The following is an 18,067-nucleotide window of genomic DNA, read 5'->3' on the forward strand; positions in this document are numbered from 1 at the left end:
CAGATTGAAAAGCATGGGGGCCAAGACACAGCCTGTCTGACCCCTTTGTTAGTGACAATGGAATGAGTTAGATTCCCACTCCAGGAGCGTCTAACCCTGCATGAAGTATTTAGATGGAGGGACCTAATCAGCAGCAGCAATCTTTTATCAATCCCCATGTTTTCCAGCTTGGACCAAAGAAGCTCCCTATCCACAGAATCAAAGGCACCTTTCAAATCAAGGAAGGCTACATAAAGGCGAGCCTTACATATCCTAACCTGCTTATGGGCCAAATGAGATAAGATCAGGCAATTGTCCAAAGTTGATTTGCCCCAACAGAAGCCACATTGCTCAGGGCCTAAGATGCCTTGCGAAGTAACCCAGAGAGTAAGTTTATTGTATAGAGATCTTACCTATTACAGAAAACAAACTAAATTTCCTGGTGTGGTAGGGTCACCCTTTTTATGGATAGGAATAATTGTCGCTGTAAGCCAGACATTGGGCAATAGGCCAGATCTGTCGATCACTGTAAAGACGTGGGCAAGTAACTGGGCCCACCATTCTGGATCGCCTTTTAAAAGCTCAGGTGGTATTTCACCTGGACCTGCAGACTTCCCTGGCTTCAACTGCATAATCAGCTCTTTAATTTCCTCAGGGGTCACAGGAGGCCAGATCCACAGAGGTGAAGTCAGGGTAGGTGTCTGGGGATTTGCTCTTATCATAAAAAATGTCTGTGAAGTGTTGAATCCATGTAGATGATGGAATAATAGCAGGGTCATATGTTTCTGATCTACACGAACCCGCTACAACTGCCCAAAATTGTTTATTATTTTTTTGTTGAATTGCTTGATGCAGCTTGTTCCATTGAGTTAAAACAAACTTTTTCTTATTCTCTGTCAATAAAACGCTTAATTGTTTTTTGAGAATGGAGTATTCAACCAAACAATCGGGATCATTGTAATTTCTAAAATCTAAATAAGAAGCCCTAATACACACCTTAAGATTCCTACATTCACTGTCAAACCGATCCTTTTTGTCAAATGCACCGCAAGATTTAACCAACTTGGGCTTGGTACTCAAGACCTTAAAAATGTAACCAATAAAACCTTCAAAGGATTTGATTTGAACAAAGGGATCTGGATCCTGTAGAATGGCCAATAAAAAATCTCTGCTTGCTGGTTCTGTACTTAGACGATGGAAATTTGGGGATGGAGCAGGTTAAGCATTTCAAGTACCTGGGAATCAACTTCCATTACAGGCTCACTTGGGCTTTTCATTGTAAGGCAGTGCAGAATGCATCCAACCTAGCATCCTCAGCTATTTCCAGTTTCTTTTTCACCTGCGGCAATGGTTATGTTCCAGCTGCTCTGGAGGCATTTAAGGGAAAGGTTCTTTCCCAGGTTCTTTATGGCTCTCCTGTATGGTATAAGGCTATTAACCAACCGCTAGAACACATTCATTTATTTATTTAACCCTACCTCCTCTGGTCTAATGCACCAATTATTGTCAGAGTCAGTCCTGCCATTAGAGATCACCGATCTCCTAACCAAATTTAAGTCAATAGGGCTGGACACTGTAGAGCTAGGCATGATTGGCTGTGATGCTGCTTACAGAATAGTCAAAGAAAGAATTCTTGATATTGAACAACAAGAGCTGTTTAGTGCCGCCAGAACCACATGCTCTCCACTCTATCTCCATGTTCCAGTCAGTTTTGGGAAACCGGCCTCCTTCTTTTATCACTTGGAGTGCCCACAGGCTCGGAGAGCATTCACACTTGCAAGGTGTAATGCTCTTCCATCAGCCTTGTTATCGGGCAGGTTCAGTGGTATTCCCTACTCGGAGAGGAAATGCAAGTGTGATAGGGATAGTATTGAGACTATAACACATACCTTTTTCTACTGCCCACTACATGATGTTTCACGTAAGAAATATCTAGGCCCATTGTTAACTAGGATGCAGGGCTGGGAGGACTCAATCATGCTTCAGTCTCTCCTTTCCACACCTGACTCTGAGACCCTTGATACGGTCACTTCCTTTTTATCTGGGGTAATTGCCAGGCAGAGCTCTGGGACTCTGGGCAGTGTGTGAGGAAAAGACCGATGTCTATGTTGTGTTATCTTTGTATATTTTTGTTTTGTTTTGTTCTCTGTATTTTATGCCAATAAAGGTCTTACTGAACTGAACTGATTTCAGAAATGGGCTATGTATCAGAATGCAAGATGCAAGCGAGGGCACCAGGATGCAGGTCTCTTGTTATCTGGTGTGCTCCCTGGGGGATTTGGTGGGTTGCTGTGAGATACAGGAAGCTGGACTAGATGGGCCTATGGCCTGATCCAGTGGGGCTGTTCTTATGTTCTTATAGGTATGAGGTCAAACCCATAAGTGAAATCAAAAAAAATTCTCCTTACACAGATTTGTTCTACCTTTGTCAAGCGTCTTACTAGTGATAAATTGTAAAAGTGGTTTTGAATATTATATTGAAGGATCAAAAAAGGAAGCTTCAGCAGAATGCACTCTCTCTTCCTGTATTTCTAGAGTAATGCACAGAGGAGGTACACATCTCTCCTATAGAATATGTAGGCACCAATATGAGAACAGAGGTTCCAGTACAGCTGAGGGTCTCAAACTGTGGCATCACAACATCCCAGGCTGAGAAGTGCTGACTCTGGCCCCTTAAGGGGGGGGAGGGGAAAGGCAGCAATGTGATCCCCAAGATCATTCCATTGACAGGAATGGAAGGGGGGTTTAAATTCACCCATTGCTGTGCTGGCCCCTGAGAGGGGTGCGGGGAGCCATGTAGAACCCTCCGCATAGCTCCCCAAGCCTTGGAAAGTGTAAAAATTATGATCATAACCCACTTCTGGTTTTGCAGAAGGGATCACATCGCTGCCTTCCCCCCTCCCCCACAAAGGTGTATCCCGGTTCCCAAATTCCCTAGGAATTTGCGAACTGCTGCCATTATGCAGTAGGCCAGTAAACAAGACTGGACAGCTTCATCAAACATTGCACATCCCTAATGAACAGAACCATTTCAGGGTGTATATTTTTCCATACAGTCTTCTATGTGGGAGGAATGGGATAGAGAAAGTGTCCAGTTTACATGTACGAAGTTCACATGCGCAGACTCTGACACATTCAATCAGATACCCACTTCATAAATCCAGAACAGTCACAATCTACAAACACAAAAATGAAGATGTACCAGAAGCAAAGCTCAGATTGCAACTGCATGGTATTTAAAAGAGCATCTTTTTGTTTTGTTTTTTAATTTCTACCTCACCTTCCTTTGTCCCAACAGAAAGTCCAAGTGGCTTATGACAGTATGGAATTTTCAAAAACCTAGAATTTGAGCAGTACGAAGACTAATGACAACATTAACTCACAACATCTGTCAGTATTGTTTGGGCTTTTAACCATGACAAGTTTAACACAATTGAAGATGCTGAATAAGGAATTGTCATTCCGTTCCAAGAACATAACTAAGTTACTGTATTTATAAGAACAATTTTAAATGACTCTCTACGATCAACACACAAGGGAATCTTTTTTATCTGATTAGCAGCATTAATGCCAGAACCTAATGTTTGACAACCTTCAATTTGAAGCTAAAGAGCCAAATCAGTAATTGTAGCATGTACCTTCCACTAAATTTTATTGGTGTGACCTAGTCACGTGTGCACCATGTGAAAGAAAATCCTCAAACACCTATCCATTTATCTTCCAGTGACACACCCAATTCTTTCTTAGAAGAACAAAAGAGATTATTAATCTAACCTATGATCCTTTTTATGTTATGTCCTTGCCCAACTGTGAAACATTATACCCTTGGGTGGGCTTTCCTCAAATTGCAACGTGTTAAATACTCTCAAGCATGAAGGTGAACTTTCCAGTAAAAAAAGGGATTGTTCATATCTTCAGTAAGTTCACAGAACTAAAGTTCAGTACCATCTTAACTGAGTTTTTCTGTAGCAGTTCTGCATTTGTGTCAAGCCAATATAAGGCAAAAAAAAAAATGCCAAATTATGGGTCATGCGATTTGTGGAAGAAAAAAGAGGGGTGCCTAGTGAGAAAAGAGTGGCCATTAAATTAAAATTGAAAATAATGACCCCAAAAAGTATGATCTACAATCCTCCTGGAAGAGAGCATAACCCATCTATCAGCATCTCACCCAAGTTCCTTTCTCTCTACCCTTAGACAGTGAAAAGACATGCAGGGGAATAGAGTAAGGAGCACTCATTCAAACCACCAGTAGTTGTTTTATGCCCAGTAGTCATTGGACTGATACAGGAGAAAAGGTGATACAAGTACCATACTACCATCTGATGATTGCTATGAGCAAGGGTAGAATATACTGTCCCAGAGCAATACTATGTGTCAGATTGGCTAGAAGCAGCCCCAAAGCAATGCTATTATTTTATTTAGGCTGACTTGGGTATCCCTCTGGATCAAAAGGCAAGACAGAAATAAAATAAATCAAGGATCTCCCTACATGTTCAGTCATTGTGAAGGAATAACCCCTTAAACTCATTTCAGTTTGCAATCATCAAGCCAGCCAATAAAGGATGTGGACAGCAGGCAGTTTGGACAGCACACAATTTCCAAATAGCGAAGAGTTTACAGTCCTCCTTTAACCAAAGATGAGGGTTGATCCATATGATAGCATGATGGGTACCGATTCCCTATGGCTTCTTGCCACATCACTCCAACAGCACTGAAATCTTGGAAATATATATGGACAAGGGCAAAAGTCACTTGGCTAGGATGGAAGACAACTTCCAAGCAGTTTATGCCACTGTTCCTATCCTTGAAGTTCCTGGAGACAAGCACTACTGGAACACTGTGGGGAAAACCCATGGGGAAAGCAGGAATTTCTTAACTGAGAATTCCAGTTCTGGGAAAGGAAGGGTGGCATTCCTACTGCGGGGATGCCCCTCCTCCTGGGAGGCAGGATTCGGACCATGATGAATGGATACTCCTCCCACGTTGGGGGGGGCATCCCTTCCTATCCCAGTCCGGACTCGACAAGCAGGAAAGAACCCCAAATGCCCCCCTGATCCTCTGCTGTGGTCTGTCCCATGACGTGTGGGTATCCACTGTGAGGACTGCTTGGTAGGAAACCTATCCAATTGTAGTTGCACAGCTACAACTATAAGGATAACAGTTAGACAATAATAAAACTGTCCCGCCCCTGGCAGAAAGGGAGATGTCCCCTGTGGGGGAGCCTGGCTAGCAGTGTACCCCCGAGCTGGAGAAGCAGTGGGTGGAATGCCACCTTCCTTTCCCAGAACTGGAATTCTCAGATAAGAAATTCCTGCTTTCTCTGGGAAGGAAGGGCTGGTACTCCTACTGCTGGGATACACCAGAGCCAACCAGGAAGGGTGGGCCAGCGAGGGGCTAGCTCATGGCTTCACCATCTGTTGCAACACCTTACGCCCCAAAGCGGCATCCGATGAAGCGGCTGCGGTTATCCAGTAGTGCTTGGCGAAGAGGTGTGCCACACCTTTTCCCTGGGGTGAATCGGCTTGGGGCAGAAGGATGGAAGGATTAGCTCCTGGGCCCTATGAAATAGGGAGTTGACCTTGGGTATGAATGTCGGATCCAATCGGCGTACCACCTGGTCCTTATGAAATATGTAGAACTTGGGGTTGACGGAGAATACCCCAAGCTCCGATACCCTCCTAGCTGAGGTGATCGCTACCAGGAACAGTACCTTGAAAGAGAGTTCCCTGATGGGAGCGGAAGCCAATGGCTCAAAGGGGGCCTGGGTGAGGGCCTCTAGGACCTTGTTCAGGTCCCAGCTGGGGAACCTGTGGACTGCTGGGGGGTTCAGGAGTGCCACCCCCCCTCAGGAATCTGTGTATGTGAGTATGGGATGAAAAGGGTTGCCCTGAGCCCGCTCCCAGTATGCTGCCTAGAGCCACCGCCTGTCTCTTAAGGTTGTTGGTGGATAGTACCCTGTCCAGGCCCTTCTGAAGGAAGGCCAGGACGTGCTTCACCTTGGCCTTGACTGCCCTTACCCCCCTGGTAAAGGTGCACCAGGTGGACTGGTACACTTTCTTGGTGGAGGCATTACATGAGGCCAGCATGGTGTTTGTTACTTTGTCAGAGTATCCCATCCTGGCTAGCAGGCTCTGCTCAACCTCCACGCTGTCAGATTGAAGAGTTGAGGTTCTGGGTGTACGGTTGGGCCCCGGATCAGTAGATCCCATTGTAGGGGGAGTGTCCAATGGTTCTGTATTGACAGACGCAAGAGCTTTGGGAACCAAGGTCGCATGGGCCACCTTGGGGCGACCAGGATGACTTCTGCCCTGAGTAGCTTGATTCTGTTATGGAGGCACTGGAGCAGCAGAAACAGTGGGAATGCATACAGTAGTCCTTGCGGCCAGGGGCTGCGGAGAGCATCTATGGCCTGTACTCCCTCCTGAGGACCCCTCGAGAAGAACCTCTGTAGCTGTGTGTTTTCTCGTCTCGAAAAGGTCCACGAGCGGTGTCCCGAAACGCTCCCTTACCTGGTTGAAAACCCGAGGGTTTAGCTGCCACTCTGTCTCTAGGATCTGCTGCCTGCTCAGCCAGTCTGCCATGGAGTTGTCTATCCCGGCCACGTGCTCTGCCCAAATGGCCTCGAGGCAGACTTCGGCCCAAGCGATAATGGCTGCCGTCGCCCTGTGAAGGATTGCTGTGGATCGCAGGCCTCCTTGTTTGTTCATGTATGCCTTGGCTGTCACGTTGTCCGTTCTCACCAGGACCTGTTTGCCCTGGATCAGATGTGAAAACTTGTCCAGTGCCAGACGGATAGCTCTGAGCTCCAGGAGATTGATGTGTGAGCGGGACTCCTCCTTGGACCATGTTCCTTGCGCCACTGCCCCCACAATGTGGGCTCCCCAGCCCAGAAGGCTGGCGTCCGTGGTGATCACTGTCCAATCTGTGTTGCCAAAGGGGGAGCCCGCTGCCAGCCTGGGGCGGCTCTTCCACCATGTCAATTCCTTCCTGACCTTGGGGGGGATGGAGGTTGTCCTCTATCTCTTGCTGGTAGCGGAGGAGGAATCTCTGGAGTACCCTGGCATGGAAGCGAGCCCATGGTATAATGTCCTGGCAAGACACCATCATGCCCAGCAGCTTGGCCAGGGACAACACGCCCTGCTGCTGCGCCGTTAGTAACGTCTCCAGTAGTTGCCACATCTTCTCGCGCCTCTCCGGAGACAAGGAGATTGTGGCCTTGGCAGTGTCTAGGAGCAGGCCCAGGTGCACCAACTGGTGACTTGATTGCAGGCAGCTCTTCTCTCTGTTGATCATGAACCCCACTTCCTCGAGGGTGTCTACTGTGATCTGGATGTCCCTCAGGGCACGTGCCTTGGAGGGGGCCCAGAGAAGGATATTGTCCAAAAAGGGGTACAGGAATATCTCCTGCAGACACAGGTGTGCCACGAGCACTAACAGAACCTTCGTGAACATGCGTGGCGCTGAGGTCAAGCTGAAAGCTAAAACCCAGAACTACAGGTGACACGATCCATAGCAGAAGTGCAGGAAACAGTGATGGTCCTGACTCACGGGAATGTGCATATAAGCCTCTGAAAGGTCCACCGTCCCCGTCCCTCTCCAGGGCTGCTACTATGGACCTCCAGGTTTCCATCTTGAACCAGCGTTTCCGCAGGAACTGGTTCAGCCATTTGAGGTTGAGGATTGACCGCATGTCCCTGTTCTTCTTTGGTACTAGAAAGAAGATGGAGTATACTCCCGTGCTCCTCTGAACCTGTGGGACTGGCTCAACCGCTCCGATGTCCAGTAGGTGCTGAATTGCTGCTTGCATGCGCTGGTGCTTCTCCTGGATCTTGTATTTTGGTACCTTCCAGAAGTGGTTCCTGGGCTGGCTCTTGAACTCCAAGACATAACCCTTTGTCACTGTCTCAAGCACCCAGGTGTCTGTGGTGATCTTGTTCCAATATGCCGTAAAGTGCTGGAGATGACCCCCGATCTTCAGGTCCTCCGTCCGGGGCCTGGCGTCACGCTGGGTGACTGGACTTGGCGGTCCTGTTGGAAGAGAAAGAAGAGTCTCCTCCTGTGGGGGGGCAAGACTTAGGGAAGAATTTAGACTTTCCCCATCTGGGTCTGCTGTTGCCAGAGTCCCTGAATGAGCCCCTGGACCCAAATGAGGGGTGCTGCGAACAAAAGGGCCGGCCTGGTCTGGACGATTTACTGGCCTCCTTGTGCGCTGTGGACAGCACCTTGCGCTTGTCTCTACTTTCTACCAGTAGGAAGTCTAGGGCCTGTCTGAACAGCTTGGACCCCATGAAGGGGAAAGTGACCAGATGCGCTTGGGAACCCTGGTCTACGTCCCAGTGGCGTAGCCAGATGTTTCTTCTTGCCACTACGTTAGCGGCCACTGCCCTAGCACTGAACTGCATTGCCTCTAGCGATGCGTCTGCAGAGAAGGCAAACTTGCTTCATGCTTGCTCTTGGAGCTCTAGGCCTTCCGCCGCTTGTGGGGGGGGGCTCCCTCTCGAGACTACTGGAGTCAGAGCTGAGGGAGGATGGTGGGGTCCTTTTGCGCCTCCTCTTGCTCCCCGCGGGCCTGGGGCCCCTGGAATTCCCCAGGATCTGCAGCACAATGGCCTCAATTTGGGCTTGGGACTGGGCAGATAGGCCCCCCTGAGCTGGCCCATTGAGGTTTGGGGTTAGTCCCTGCTCAGATGTGGCGTATGAGGCACCGGATGGCTCTGCCTGGTACTCCCCCCTTCCACCAAGGAGCTGCAGCTCCTGTCGCTGCAGGTTCCCGTCCTCCATGGGGCCACATGGCACTGGGAGGTGGAAATAGGGGAAAAGGTCAGCAGAGCATGAGCTTGAGTGCCCTTCCCCCTTTCCCTGAGGGGTCTCTCCCTGGTGACTGGGGCGCGTGGGGAGAGGGGAGGACTCATACGGGTTCTGGTTCCCCCCCGCCTGCTCTGTGCACCGCGTGCTGCCCCGTGGAAAGAGGGTGGAGGTGCCCGTTGGGGGTGCTTACTGGCTCCGACGCTGGTGAGAGGTCATGCCGACTGTGGGAAGTCCCGCTGCCTGCTGCTGCTGCCTCATTGCCTGGGCTGCTGCTCTGCTGCCACTAGGGGGCGGTGGCGGCCGCTGAGGCACTCCTTTGCTCCGAGGAGCAGAGCCTTCAGCTCACTCCTCTGCCTTCCTGCCTCAGCCGGCCGCGAGTCCTCCCGTGCAGGAGGGAGAAGGCTCCAAGATGGTGCCAGCCACGTGGCCGAAGCTCCACTGCCACCTGCTCTGCTGGGAGGCTTCGCTACAGGCGCAGGTCGCTGCTGCCTGCTGGCTCTGCGCGTGAGGGGGCGCCTGCAGCCGCCCCCTGCTGCCACTGCTTGCCTCTCCTGCTAGCTTGCAATGTGGAGAGGAGGCAGCGCTGTCCTGAAGCAGCCCCCTTGGCAGCCGGAGTGCTCTGGCTGCTGCTCAGAGCCTGTATTCTCTGGCATGCAGGGGGGAATCCACCCCCCCTGCTCCGAGATGAAATCAATGAGATTAAGGGAGGTCGTGTGGGAGCACAACCGAGGTCCGTCCTAACTCCTGGAAGGCAGAATTGGAACTGGAACAGGAAGGGACGCACCCCCAACGTGGGAGGAGTATCCATTCATCATGGTCCAAATCCTGCCTCCCAGAAGTAGGAATGCCAACCCTTCCTTCCCAGAGAAACCACAGTCAGATGGCTGCTCACATCATATGAATCAGCCCTGATCCTAGTCTGAATCAGGCATGAGTGATGACATAAGAAGTAGGGTAAGACTGTGAAAGAAGAGTTCAGAATGTAGTGAAGATATGCATGGGTCAAGAAATGGCGCAAGATGGTGAGCAAGGCAGTTGACTCGCACACCATCATTTCATGATACATATGCACACACACTCCACCATAGCTAACTTCTGACTACACCATTTTTCAGGATTCTCTATTAAACGCAACCAGAGATACAATAAAAACTTAAGCATTCAAAATCACCATAATTCAAGAGCACTTCCCATTTCTAGATTCCTAAGCATTTCCTTTGAAGCTCTGTAATAAATTGACCTAACTTCAACAAGCCTGTCATACCAAGCTAGATAACTGGGTCAACATTCCTGAAAGTTACTCATTTCAGCGTTGAGAAAGATGTGGATTGGCTTATCCTTCACACACGCCTTGCTGTCCACACTTCTCAGACTTACACATGATCAGTTCAATATTTGAATACGATACAGATTGGCATTTTGTTTATCTTGCCATCTAAATCAAGAAAAATTGGGGGGGAGGCTGCATAGATTGTTATGGAATAAATTTGTCTCATCTTTTCTTTGTATGCTGACAGCAAATCAGTGATGAATTTGGTTATATCAGTGACGAATCATTTCAGTCTGTTTCCTTCCTGCTTTATACATAGACAAAACTAGAATTGCTCCCCCAACTTCCTCACAATAACAACAGTTATAATTAGAGTTGTTTGAACAGTGTTATTTTACTCAAAAGTAAGCCTATTGTATTCAGTAAGACTTCGAATTAGAGCCTATCATACTCACTAGAAACTAACACCTCTAGTTATAAAGCATTGCAGATGTTAAAATTAATGTTAAAATGTATTAGTCAATGAAATGTTCCATTAGCCCCAAGTTTCAGGTTATTAAAAAATATATACTGTTCCAACCAAAAATCACAAAGCAATTTACACAGCAAAAGTCAATGTTTTTAAAGAGTCTGATTGAAGTTGCCTAATTACAGGAGTGCAGCTATATCGACGTTCTATACCACACACACACACACACACACACACACACACACACACACACACCCCTAAGGCTGACACTCCAAATGCTAAAGTGAGTTCATATGGATACCCTATTAAATACAAGGGTGCTTATATCCACCCTGTTCCCATTTTCCCCATGTCCATGCTTTTAATATTAAGTTAGTCCTTTGCCGTTCCACAGTTCTATCCAAGCATTTCTCACAGCACTATACTTATATTGGCAAGATATGGATTTTTTGTGGAGTGAGGGGCTCCTTCTCCACATTTATCTTAAGATAAGCCCCAAGGCCAACTTCAAATGTATTAGCTCATGGAACAGGTGGCAAATTTTCTCCATGGAAATTCCAGAAATGTAACTTATATGAAGCATTAAAAGAGACCTGACCTCTCATTTACAGTTTCTCTCTCACTTTTTCAATTTTGTTCAACCCTCCACGTCTCTCAGCAGATATTCACGAGTATGTTATCCATCCTATATTCAGCCTAGTTAGAGGCAGGTAGGAAAATTCCTTAAGAGTCTCTGTGGGAAGGCTGATGGTGTGGGAGATGGGTATAGTTTTTATTTTGAGAGGATTTGTTACCCTCTTCAAAGGAGGAAGTGCAGTTTAGAGTCACCATAAAGTAAGCATGGCAATTTGCAAGCAAGACAGCATACTATAATCCACACCCATACTGAGTTCAGGTTATTGGCAAGGTCACTTCTGGGTATTAGGTTTACAATGCTGTTCAAGGACAGGGCATGAAAAGATTTCCACACCCTCCTTAGAAGGGGACAGGAAGTGCTTAGTTTAGATGGCGTTTTGGTTTATGGTACTTGCAAAGAACATGAGCCAAGAAGTTCCTGACTGAATTCACTCATTTCCACTATGTAACCTTAGACAACTCTCCACCTCTTTGCTCATGTAATTGTTGGATTTCATGTGCCTCCTCAGAGATTCTTGCAAGAATCCTAGGTAAGGTCAACAATACTGTTTCAATATTGTAAAGAGGAAATATTGTACATATTTATATAATACTATATAAATATAAATACTATATTATATAGTGTTTATGTGCATACTATTGTATGTTACCATTTGGCAAATGGTTAGGTATTCACTCTCTTTTTTCAACACGCATCACACACGCATAAACGCATATAAAATACATTTATTTAAATATATCAAATATATCTATATCTATAATATATATTTATATCTATATGTTTTGATAAGATAAATTTTTTTAAATAAATGTGTTTTTTTTCACTTACTAACTTCAGCAGCTGTTACAGATCAGAATCTATTTTTATGGCATCAAGAGAAGAATAAAAGTCTGTCTCACTTTTAAATTTGGAATTACACAGTGATCACAGTCCTATTTGGTTAGTTTCAGTCTGCTGCCTTTGACAGTTTTCAAGACACATCAATTTCTGTGTTGGATTATGATTAGAAAGTTCATATACTATCAAAATGCAAAAAAAAAAAAAAAAGAGAGAGAGAGAGAGAGAGAGATGTCACCATGATTATATGAAGAGCTGTGCTCATAATGGCAAGCTTCCCAGTGCAGCTGAACAAAGAGAAAGAAGGCACAGCATGCACAAAGTAATCTCATGTAATTGGTAATTTTTTTTTTTTAAAAAAAGGACAATTATTTCCCACTTGCAAAACATTGGTTTAGAAGTAACTTTCTCTCATTTAGAAGATCTGCCTTAATGTTGGAAATGAGACAACTGATCTCCCAGAAAGGTGGTAACCAGAACCAAAGTACAACTTCAGTTATAACTCACACAATTCAGCTGTGTGTAATATTAAGGGGAGAGGTGAAGATGAAAATCCTTACATGGAGCTAAAGAATTTCCACCTTGCACTACACTACCAGTTAAATTGCAAAAGAGAAAACAGACAGGCAGGTGAGGTGGCAGAAGGAATGCACCAGAAAGATGTTCTGCACAGCTATCATGTTAAGGCAGTTACCATTACAGAGGGGGGCAGATGAAATGAAAATTTCTCCTGGTACACAAACACAGGTTGGCTATTCCCAATGCTGAAAGGTATAGCTTTCTAACCACTTTACATAGGTTACATATATTGAACGTGTAAGTGAACAAGTCATTATGAGCAAGAAGTATGAGTTGGTGTGGCTGAGGTATAAGCCTCTATCTAGATCGGGGTAGGCAAACCCTGGCCCATGGGCCATTTGAGGCCCTCAGGGACCCCCAATCCAGCCCCCAGGGAGCTTCCAATGAGCCTCTGCCCCATCGCAGACTGTTGGAGCCCACACTGGCCGTGACTGCCGGTGCAACTGTCAGTCCCCAATTTGTATCTCACATCTGCCAGGTATTTACTGGGTGGCCTTAGAGAAACCTCCATCTCTCAAACTTCAATCAATCTGAAATTAGGAAACAACAGTGCCAGTAACCATTCACTCAAAATTTCTGTCCCACAGTCATTTTGTTAATTAGCTCCAACAGTTTTGTGAACACATACCGGTGTACTGCATAATTAGATGACAGTAAGGAATCTAGGGCTCCTCTTACCTTTGAAGCTTGCCGAAGCCACCGTAGGTACTCAGTGAAATTGTCAAAACAGATGTAGTAACTCTGGCTCTGAGGTCCAGACGAGCTAAATGCTAAACAGTGCTGGTGCTTTTTAACTTCTTCAACCTGTACGGGAGGGGCAAGGGGGAGGATTAAAAAAAAAATCAGATTTCTAAGACAGCTGCTGAGCTTCTGAAGTGCCGATTAACTACAAATCTAATTAAGACAGACTAAAAAAAATGCTGCCAATAAAATCAAACCAATTTGTGAAATGTTTAATAAGATTTGAAGTTATACAACTCTCCGAGTGATAGCATAGTAGGACCCAAAGCAAGCTAGCAAGAGGCTAGCAAGATTTCAAGGTTCACAGAACTCCTATAGACTGAAGGATCTGATCTAACTAAATTTTGCACAGCCTAGTAGTATTAGTAGGCCTAATACTGCAAGCACACAGTCACAATTTTAGTATTTCATTTGAGTTTCACATTAAGATCTTTTAAGACACCACATCAAAAAGTTGTTTAGCCTTTTAAAATTCTGATTCACTCCACACCTCTTCCTGGGTGAAATAGATTTGCAAGGTTGATGAACTGCAAATAGAACACAGTAGTTCCCCTTTCCTCTCGTTTCTAAACATGTAGAATCTTGGGCTGAAAATTCGCACCCCTTACATAGAGGCATACAGATTTGTCTACAATCAGGTGGTCCTAAACCTCACAATGTTCTGCACCAGACTCATACACATTAGAGCCAGGGTAGCCTGAGTTTTGGTTTTTACTAAAGCCTATAGTCCTTGCTTGTTAAGGAAGACCCAAATGCACTATGCACTCTACAAATCATTAGGACCACAACATCTATAGCCGCCTGGGACCACCAAGGACCATTCTCACAGACACAGAGCTCCTGCTCCTTCTCATACTACGAAGAGTCAGAGCAAAGTGACATATTACAAAAAACAGAGGCTGCCCCCGAAACCTGTACAGAAACCCTGTACAGAAACATCTAGTTCAGCCATCTAGCTAGTGGGAATGTTAGAATGAGGTGTAAGTTGTTAAAAATGTGTGGCTTACAAAGGACTACCTGACAGACTTGCTTGCTTCTGGGCACTAACCAGTGTACATGGTTCTGAAAACCAGGAACCATGCTTAACTTTCACAGGGTAACGTATCCCATGAGCGCAAGAACGTTCTCTAGTCTTCCTGGTTAAAGACTTCAGGGCTTGAACAAATAACTTCATGACCTGAAGATGGGGCCTTAGCCTAGTGAGTCAAGCCATTTCTGCCCAAAATTGCATATACACAACAGGGATCAAATGTGTACACTGAGAGCTAGGCAGAAATGAACTAACTGTTACTGTGTGTGCTCTGGATCGGCTAAGTCAGATACATACACAGCAGGATACTAATTTTCTGATCAACAGAGCAGTACCTTTTGCCTGTTTCACTTCAGGCTCCAGGGCCAGTACTCACTTGAGGTCTAATCCAGCCGCAGGTCAAGACCCAAGCAACTAACCTCAGGTTTCCTGGGTTACAAAATTAAATAGTCACCCATCATCCCAACCTAGCCCCTGTAACCATTCAGTGTGAAATCTCTAAGCCAATGCAAAGTCAGCTGCAGCCTTCACAAGGTGCCATTTTTTCAAAGTGCAATAATGTCCTCCCCTGCTTAACTAGCATAATATTATTGCAAATGTCACAGAGGAGCCATGCTAATACAGCAAACACCATCTAGAGACCATAGCAGCAAAATACTAAAAGATTAAAAGTTACAATAATTCAAAAGGATTCAAAATTTAGATTACTGTAGTTTAGCAAAAAATCAACAGCCTGTTTGTTCTAAGTCCAGTGAAAGGTTTGGGGGGGGGAGGAATCAGAATTTGGCTCTTTGATGTTAAACTCTCATTTACAGGACTCAAATGTATTCTTTTGGAATATCAAAGGGCACCAACTCCATATATACACAGCATCAAAGAAATAAGGTGTTCCAACTTGCCTTTCCACCAATTAAGGGGAGCACATGCATCTTTCCAGTCTGGCTCTCTTTCACAGATGATACAATTAGGCACGTCCCACAAAGGATAACTTGGCGTCTTGTCCATCTGTTGACTGGCAAATGCATTTTCCCTTTTCGAACATTGTACATTCCTGAGAGCTGAAGCCGTTCAGAGTTGCCAATGCTGTGGGGCTTTCCTGAAATGGAAACAGCAAGCAGTTTTATCAGGAAGGATGCTTTCCTCTTTCACCCACTCTTCAAAATGCACAAGACAGCAAGACAAAATTAAGGCTCTCTCTGGAACCACAGATTCAAGGGCAGGCACCATCACTTCAAATACACGGGAATTACTGGGCTGGAAATTGCTTTCACCAGACTCCAGCTCCAGGAATAATATGGTGGGGGGGGGGAAGAGGGAGATTACAGGAACATTAAGTCTTGGAATACAATTGCATGAATGGCTCAATGAGCAGAAGACTTAGACCAACCACATCAAGAGCCTTGGGAGATGGAGTGGGAGGTCAAAGTTTGACTGTAATGGTTGTGATGCCCTTTATCTGAACTTGAGCTCCATATCAGGGTCCAACAAACCAAGACACACTATTTTACAGGCATTTTGAATGTTTTCATATTCAATTGGTTAACTGAAAGTTGCATGGACTGGATAAGAAAAATGAAGTTGTAAAGCTCAAAGAAACCAAAACGCTTATTACAGAACCATCACTAGAAAGGCGTCTGAAGAAGACTTAAAAAATTAAGGCTGAAATCTCATCCTTACTTTCCTAGGAGCAATCCCCATTAAACACAATGGAACTTACTTTTAGGTAGTCATGGACAGGATTGTGTTGTAAGTTATCATAAAACATTATTGGTTAAGTATCTATTGCAACCTACTGATATAAGCAACAACGAATTGTTAAATGACAAGCATTGGCTGCTTCATCTCAAAACAACTGGTGCACAGCAGGAAGCACAGAACACCAGCAGTAATATGAAGGAATGGATATCAGATCAGAGCAACACAATTTTTTTCACATACTGTTGAGCATAAAGTGCATCTCAAGCATTATGAAGACAGACTAGAGAGGTGAAGACAAATGAAACAAGGAGAGATCTCTTATTGGGGTGAATGTTGTCTTATCATGAAGAAACTGACTATTTAACATGTCAAAATCATTTGCTGTGGGTCAAGTCCAAAAGACAAAAATACTGGCATCTATTGTGGTATGTTTACTTGTTGCTACAGGAGTCACTAGGATGTAAAGTAAGCTAGGATGCTGTTGATGGATAAGATAAAGTCAGCCATAGTGGCCCATAAGTTGTTAGATTTTATTTTTTTTAAAGCAATTTTGACTCAATGTGGCTCAATTGTTAACATGAGATAAATGCTTTGAATTGAGATCTGCCAGGTTATGCCTACTTCCTCACTGTGCTATTAGCAGCAGTGACATGCAAAAAAGCAGAGACCGGTGTTTTATGGATATATTGTTCACACTGGCAGTTTACCACTAGTTTATTGCCAAAATGACTACAGGATGTGCCCCGAGTACTTTCAGGACTGCATATGACCAGTCACAGTTTAGCACTGCATTACTGAGGGGACAGAACAATACTCCTTTGCTATTTCCCCAGTGAGTCTCAAAACAGGCAGCACAGATGGTCCTGAAGGGCAGATCTCTCTTTCTTGTCACTTGAGAATTGAATGCTCTCTTCAAAACCAGCACCCTCCATATTCCCTTACCCAATCCAAGAGAAGAAACAGAGGAGAGTCACTACTAGCCCACTCTCTGTGTTTGTCTACAAGAAGAAAAAAGTCACTAGTGATCCATACTGATAGACAGTGCACAGAGGTGGAGTACTTTACACTACTCTAGTTTCAGGAAACAAAGCAAGAATGATGTGGCCCATTTCAGACACAGTAGCTTTTGGGACACAAATAAAAGCGCAACATCTATCCATTTTATTCTAGACCTACAACCACTGGAGAGCATGGTCACTTTCAAATATTTTTGCCCTTAGGACCAAAATCTCTTCAGCCAGCTCTGCCAAGAAATCGACTAACACTAAAGAGAAATATAATTTCTTATGCAGAGTATACCACAAGCCTTTGGATAACAAGTTGTAACTGTAGCATTACTTATTGTGCCTGCATCCCGCCTTTCCTCCAAGGGGCTCAAGTTATCCCATTGCTGCATTACTTTATTCTTCAATCCATTTTAAGCGCAGATTTTTCTATTTTTACTATCTTCAAGAAAACAACACCACCACCTATTCGGCAGTGTAAAGCACATGTAACATGCATGTGCAACCAAGCCACCCAGGCTCCCCTCTACTCACACTGCCTTCCCCTCTTCCAAGATCTGCAGTGTGGCAAAGAATCCAAAAAGTTGGATTTATTCAACAGCAAATTTTCTGCTAGCCTGCCACCATTCCCCCTTGTCCAGCCAGCATCTCAATCAGAGAAGAAAATTGGGATCCTATTGGTTCCTGAACCACAAGCAAGGCAATAAGGAGACTGCACAATTTTCCTTGCCACCTTTTCCCCTGGTGCTCGCCCACGACAGCCCAAGGACTGGATACTAGTTGAGCAACTTTTCCCCCTTGTTCAAGAAGCACTGTTAAAATGAGGTAGATCATAAGAATTTAAGGAAAGGGGAAGATTGGATAGTAGCAATACAACATCTTCAGTTTAAGAACCATACAGCAAGAAAAGAAAACCTAACTAGCACATAAAACTACTTATATACAGATTTCCCTGGGGCACATGAGAGAGTCAGGAGATAAAGGATAGTATCTTACTTCCTTGGCCAATGGAAGG

The 18,067-nt window shown here is 45.2% G+C and overlaps 1 protein-coding gene across 1 annotated transcript in view; it reads right to left on the minus strand.

Annotated features, from left to right (window-relative positions):
* The window catches only part of PHLPP1 (PH domain and leucine rich repeat protein phosphatase 1), a 189,208-nt gene that overhangs the window by 80,178 nt on the left and 90,963 nt on the right, over positions 1-18,067 (minus strand). The window contains exons 2-3 of the mRNA XM_066625356.1: positions 15,250-15,446; positions 13,258-13,383 (exon numbers count right to left, since the gene is read on the minus strand). Of these exons, the coding sequence (XP_066481453.1) occupies positions 13,258-13,383; positions 15,250-15,446 (323 nt within the window). The remainder of the gene's footprint in view (positions 1-13,257; positions 13,384-15,249; positions 15,447-18,067) is intronic.

Source organism: Tiliqua scincoides, chromosome 4, assembly GCF_035046505.1.
Source record: "Tiliqua scincoides isolate rTilSci1 chromosome 4, rTilSci1.hap2, whole genome shotgun sequence".
NCBI classification, from domain to species: Eukaryota; Metazoa; Chordata; class Lepidosauria; order Squamata; family Scincidae; genus Tiliqua; species Tiliqua scincoides.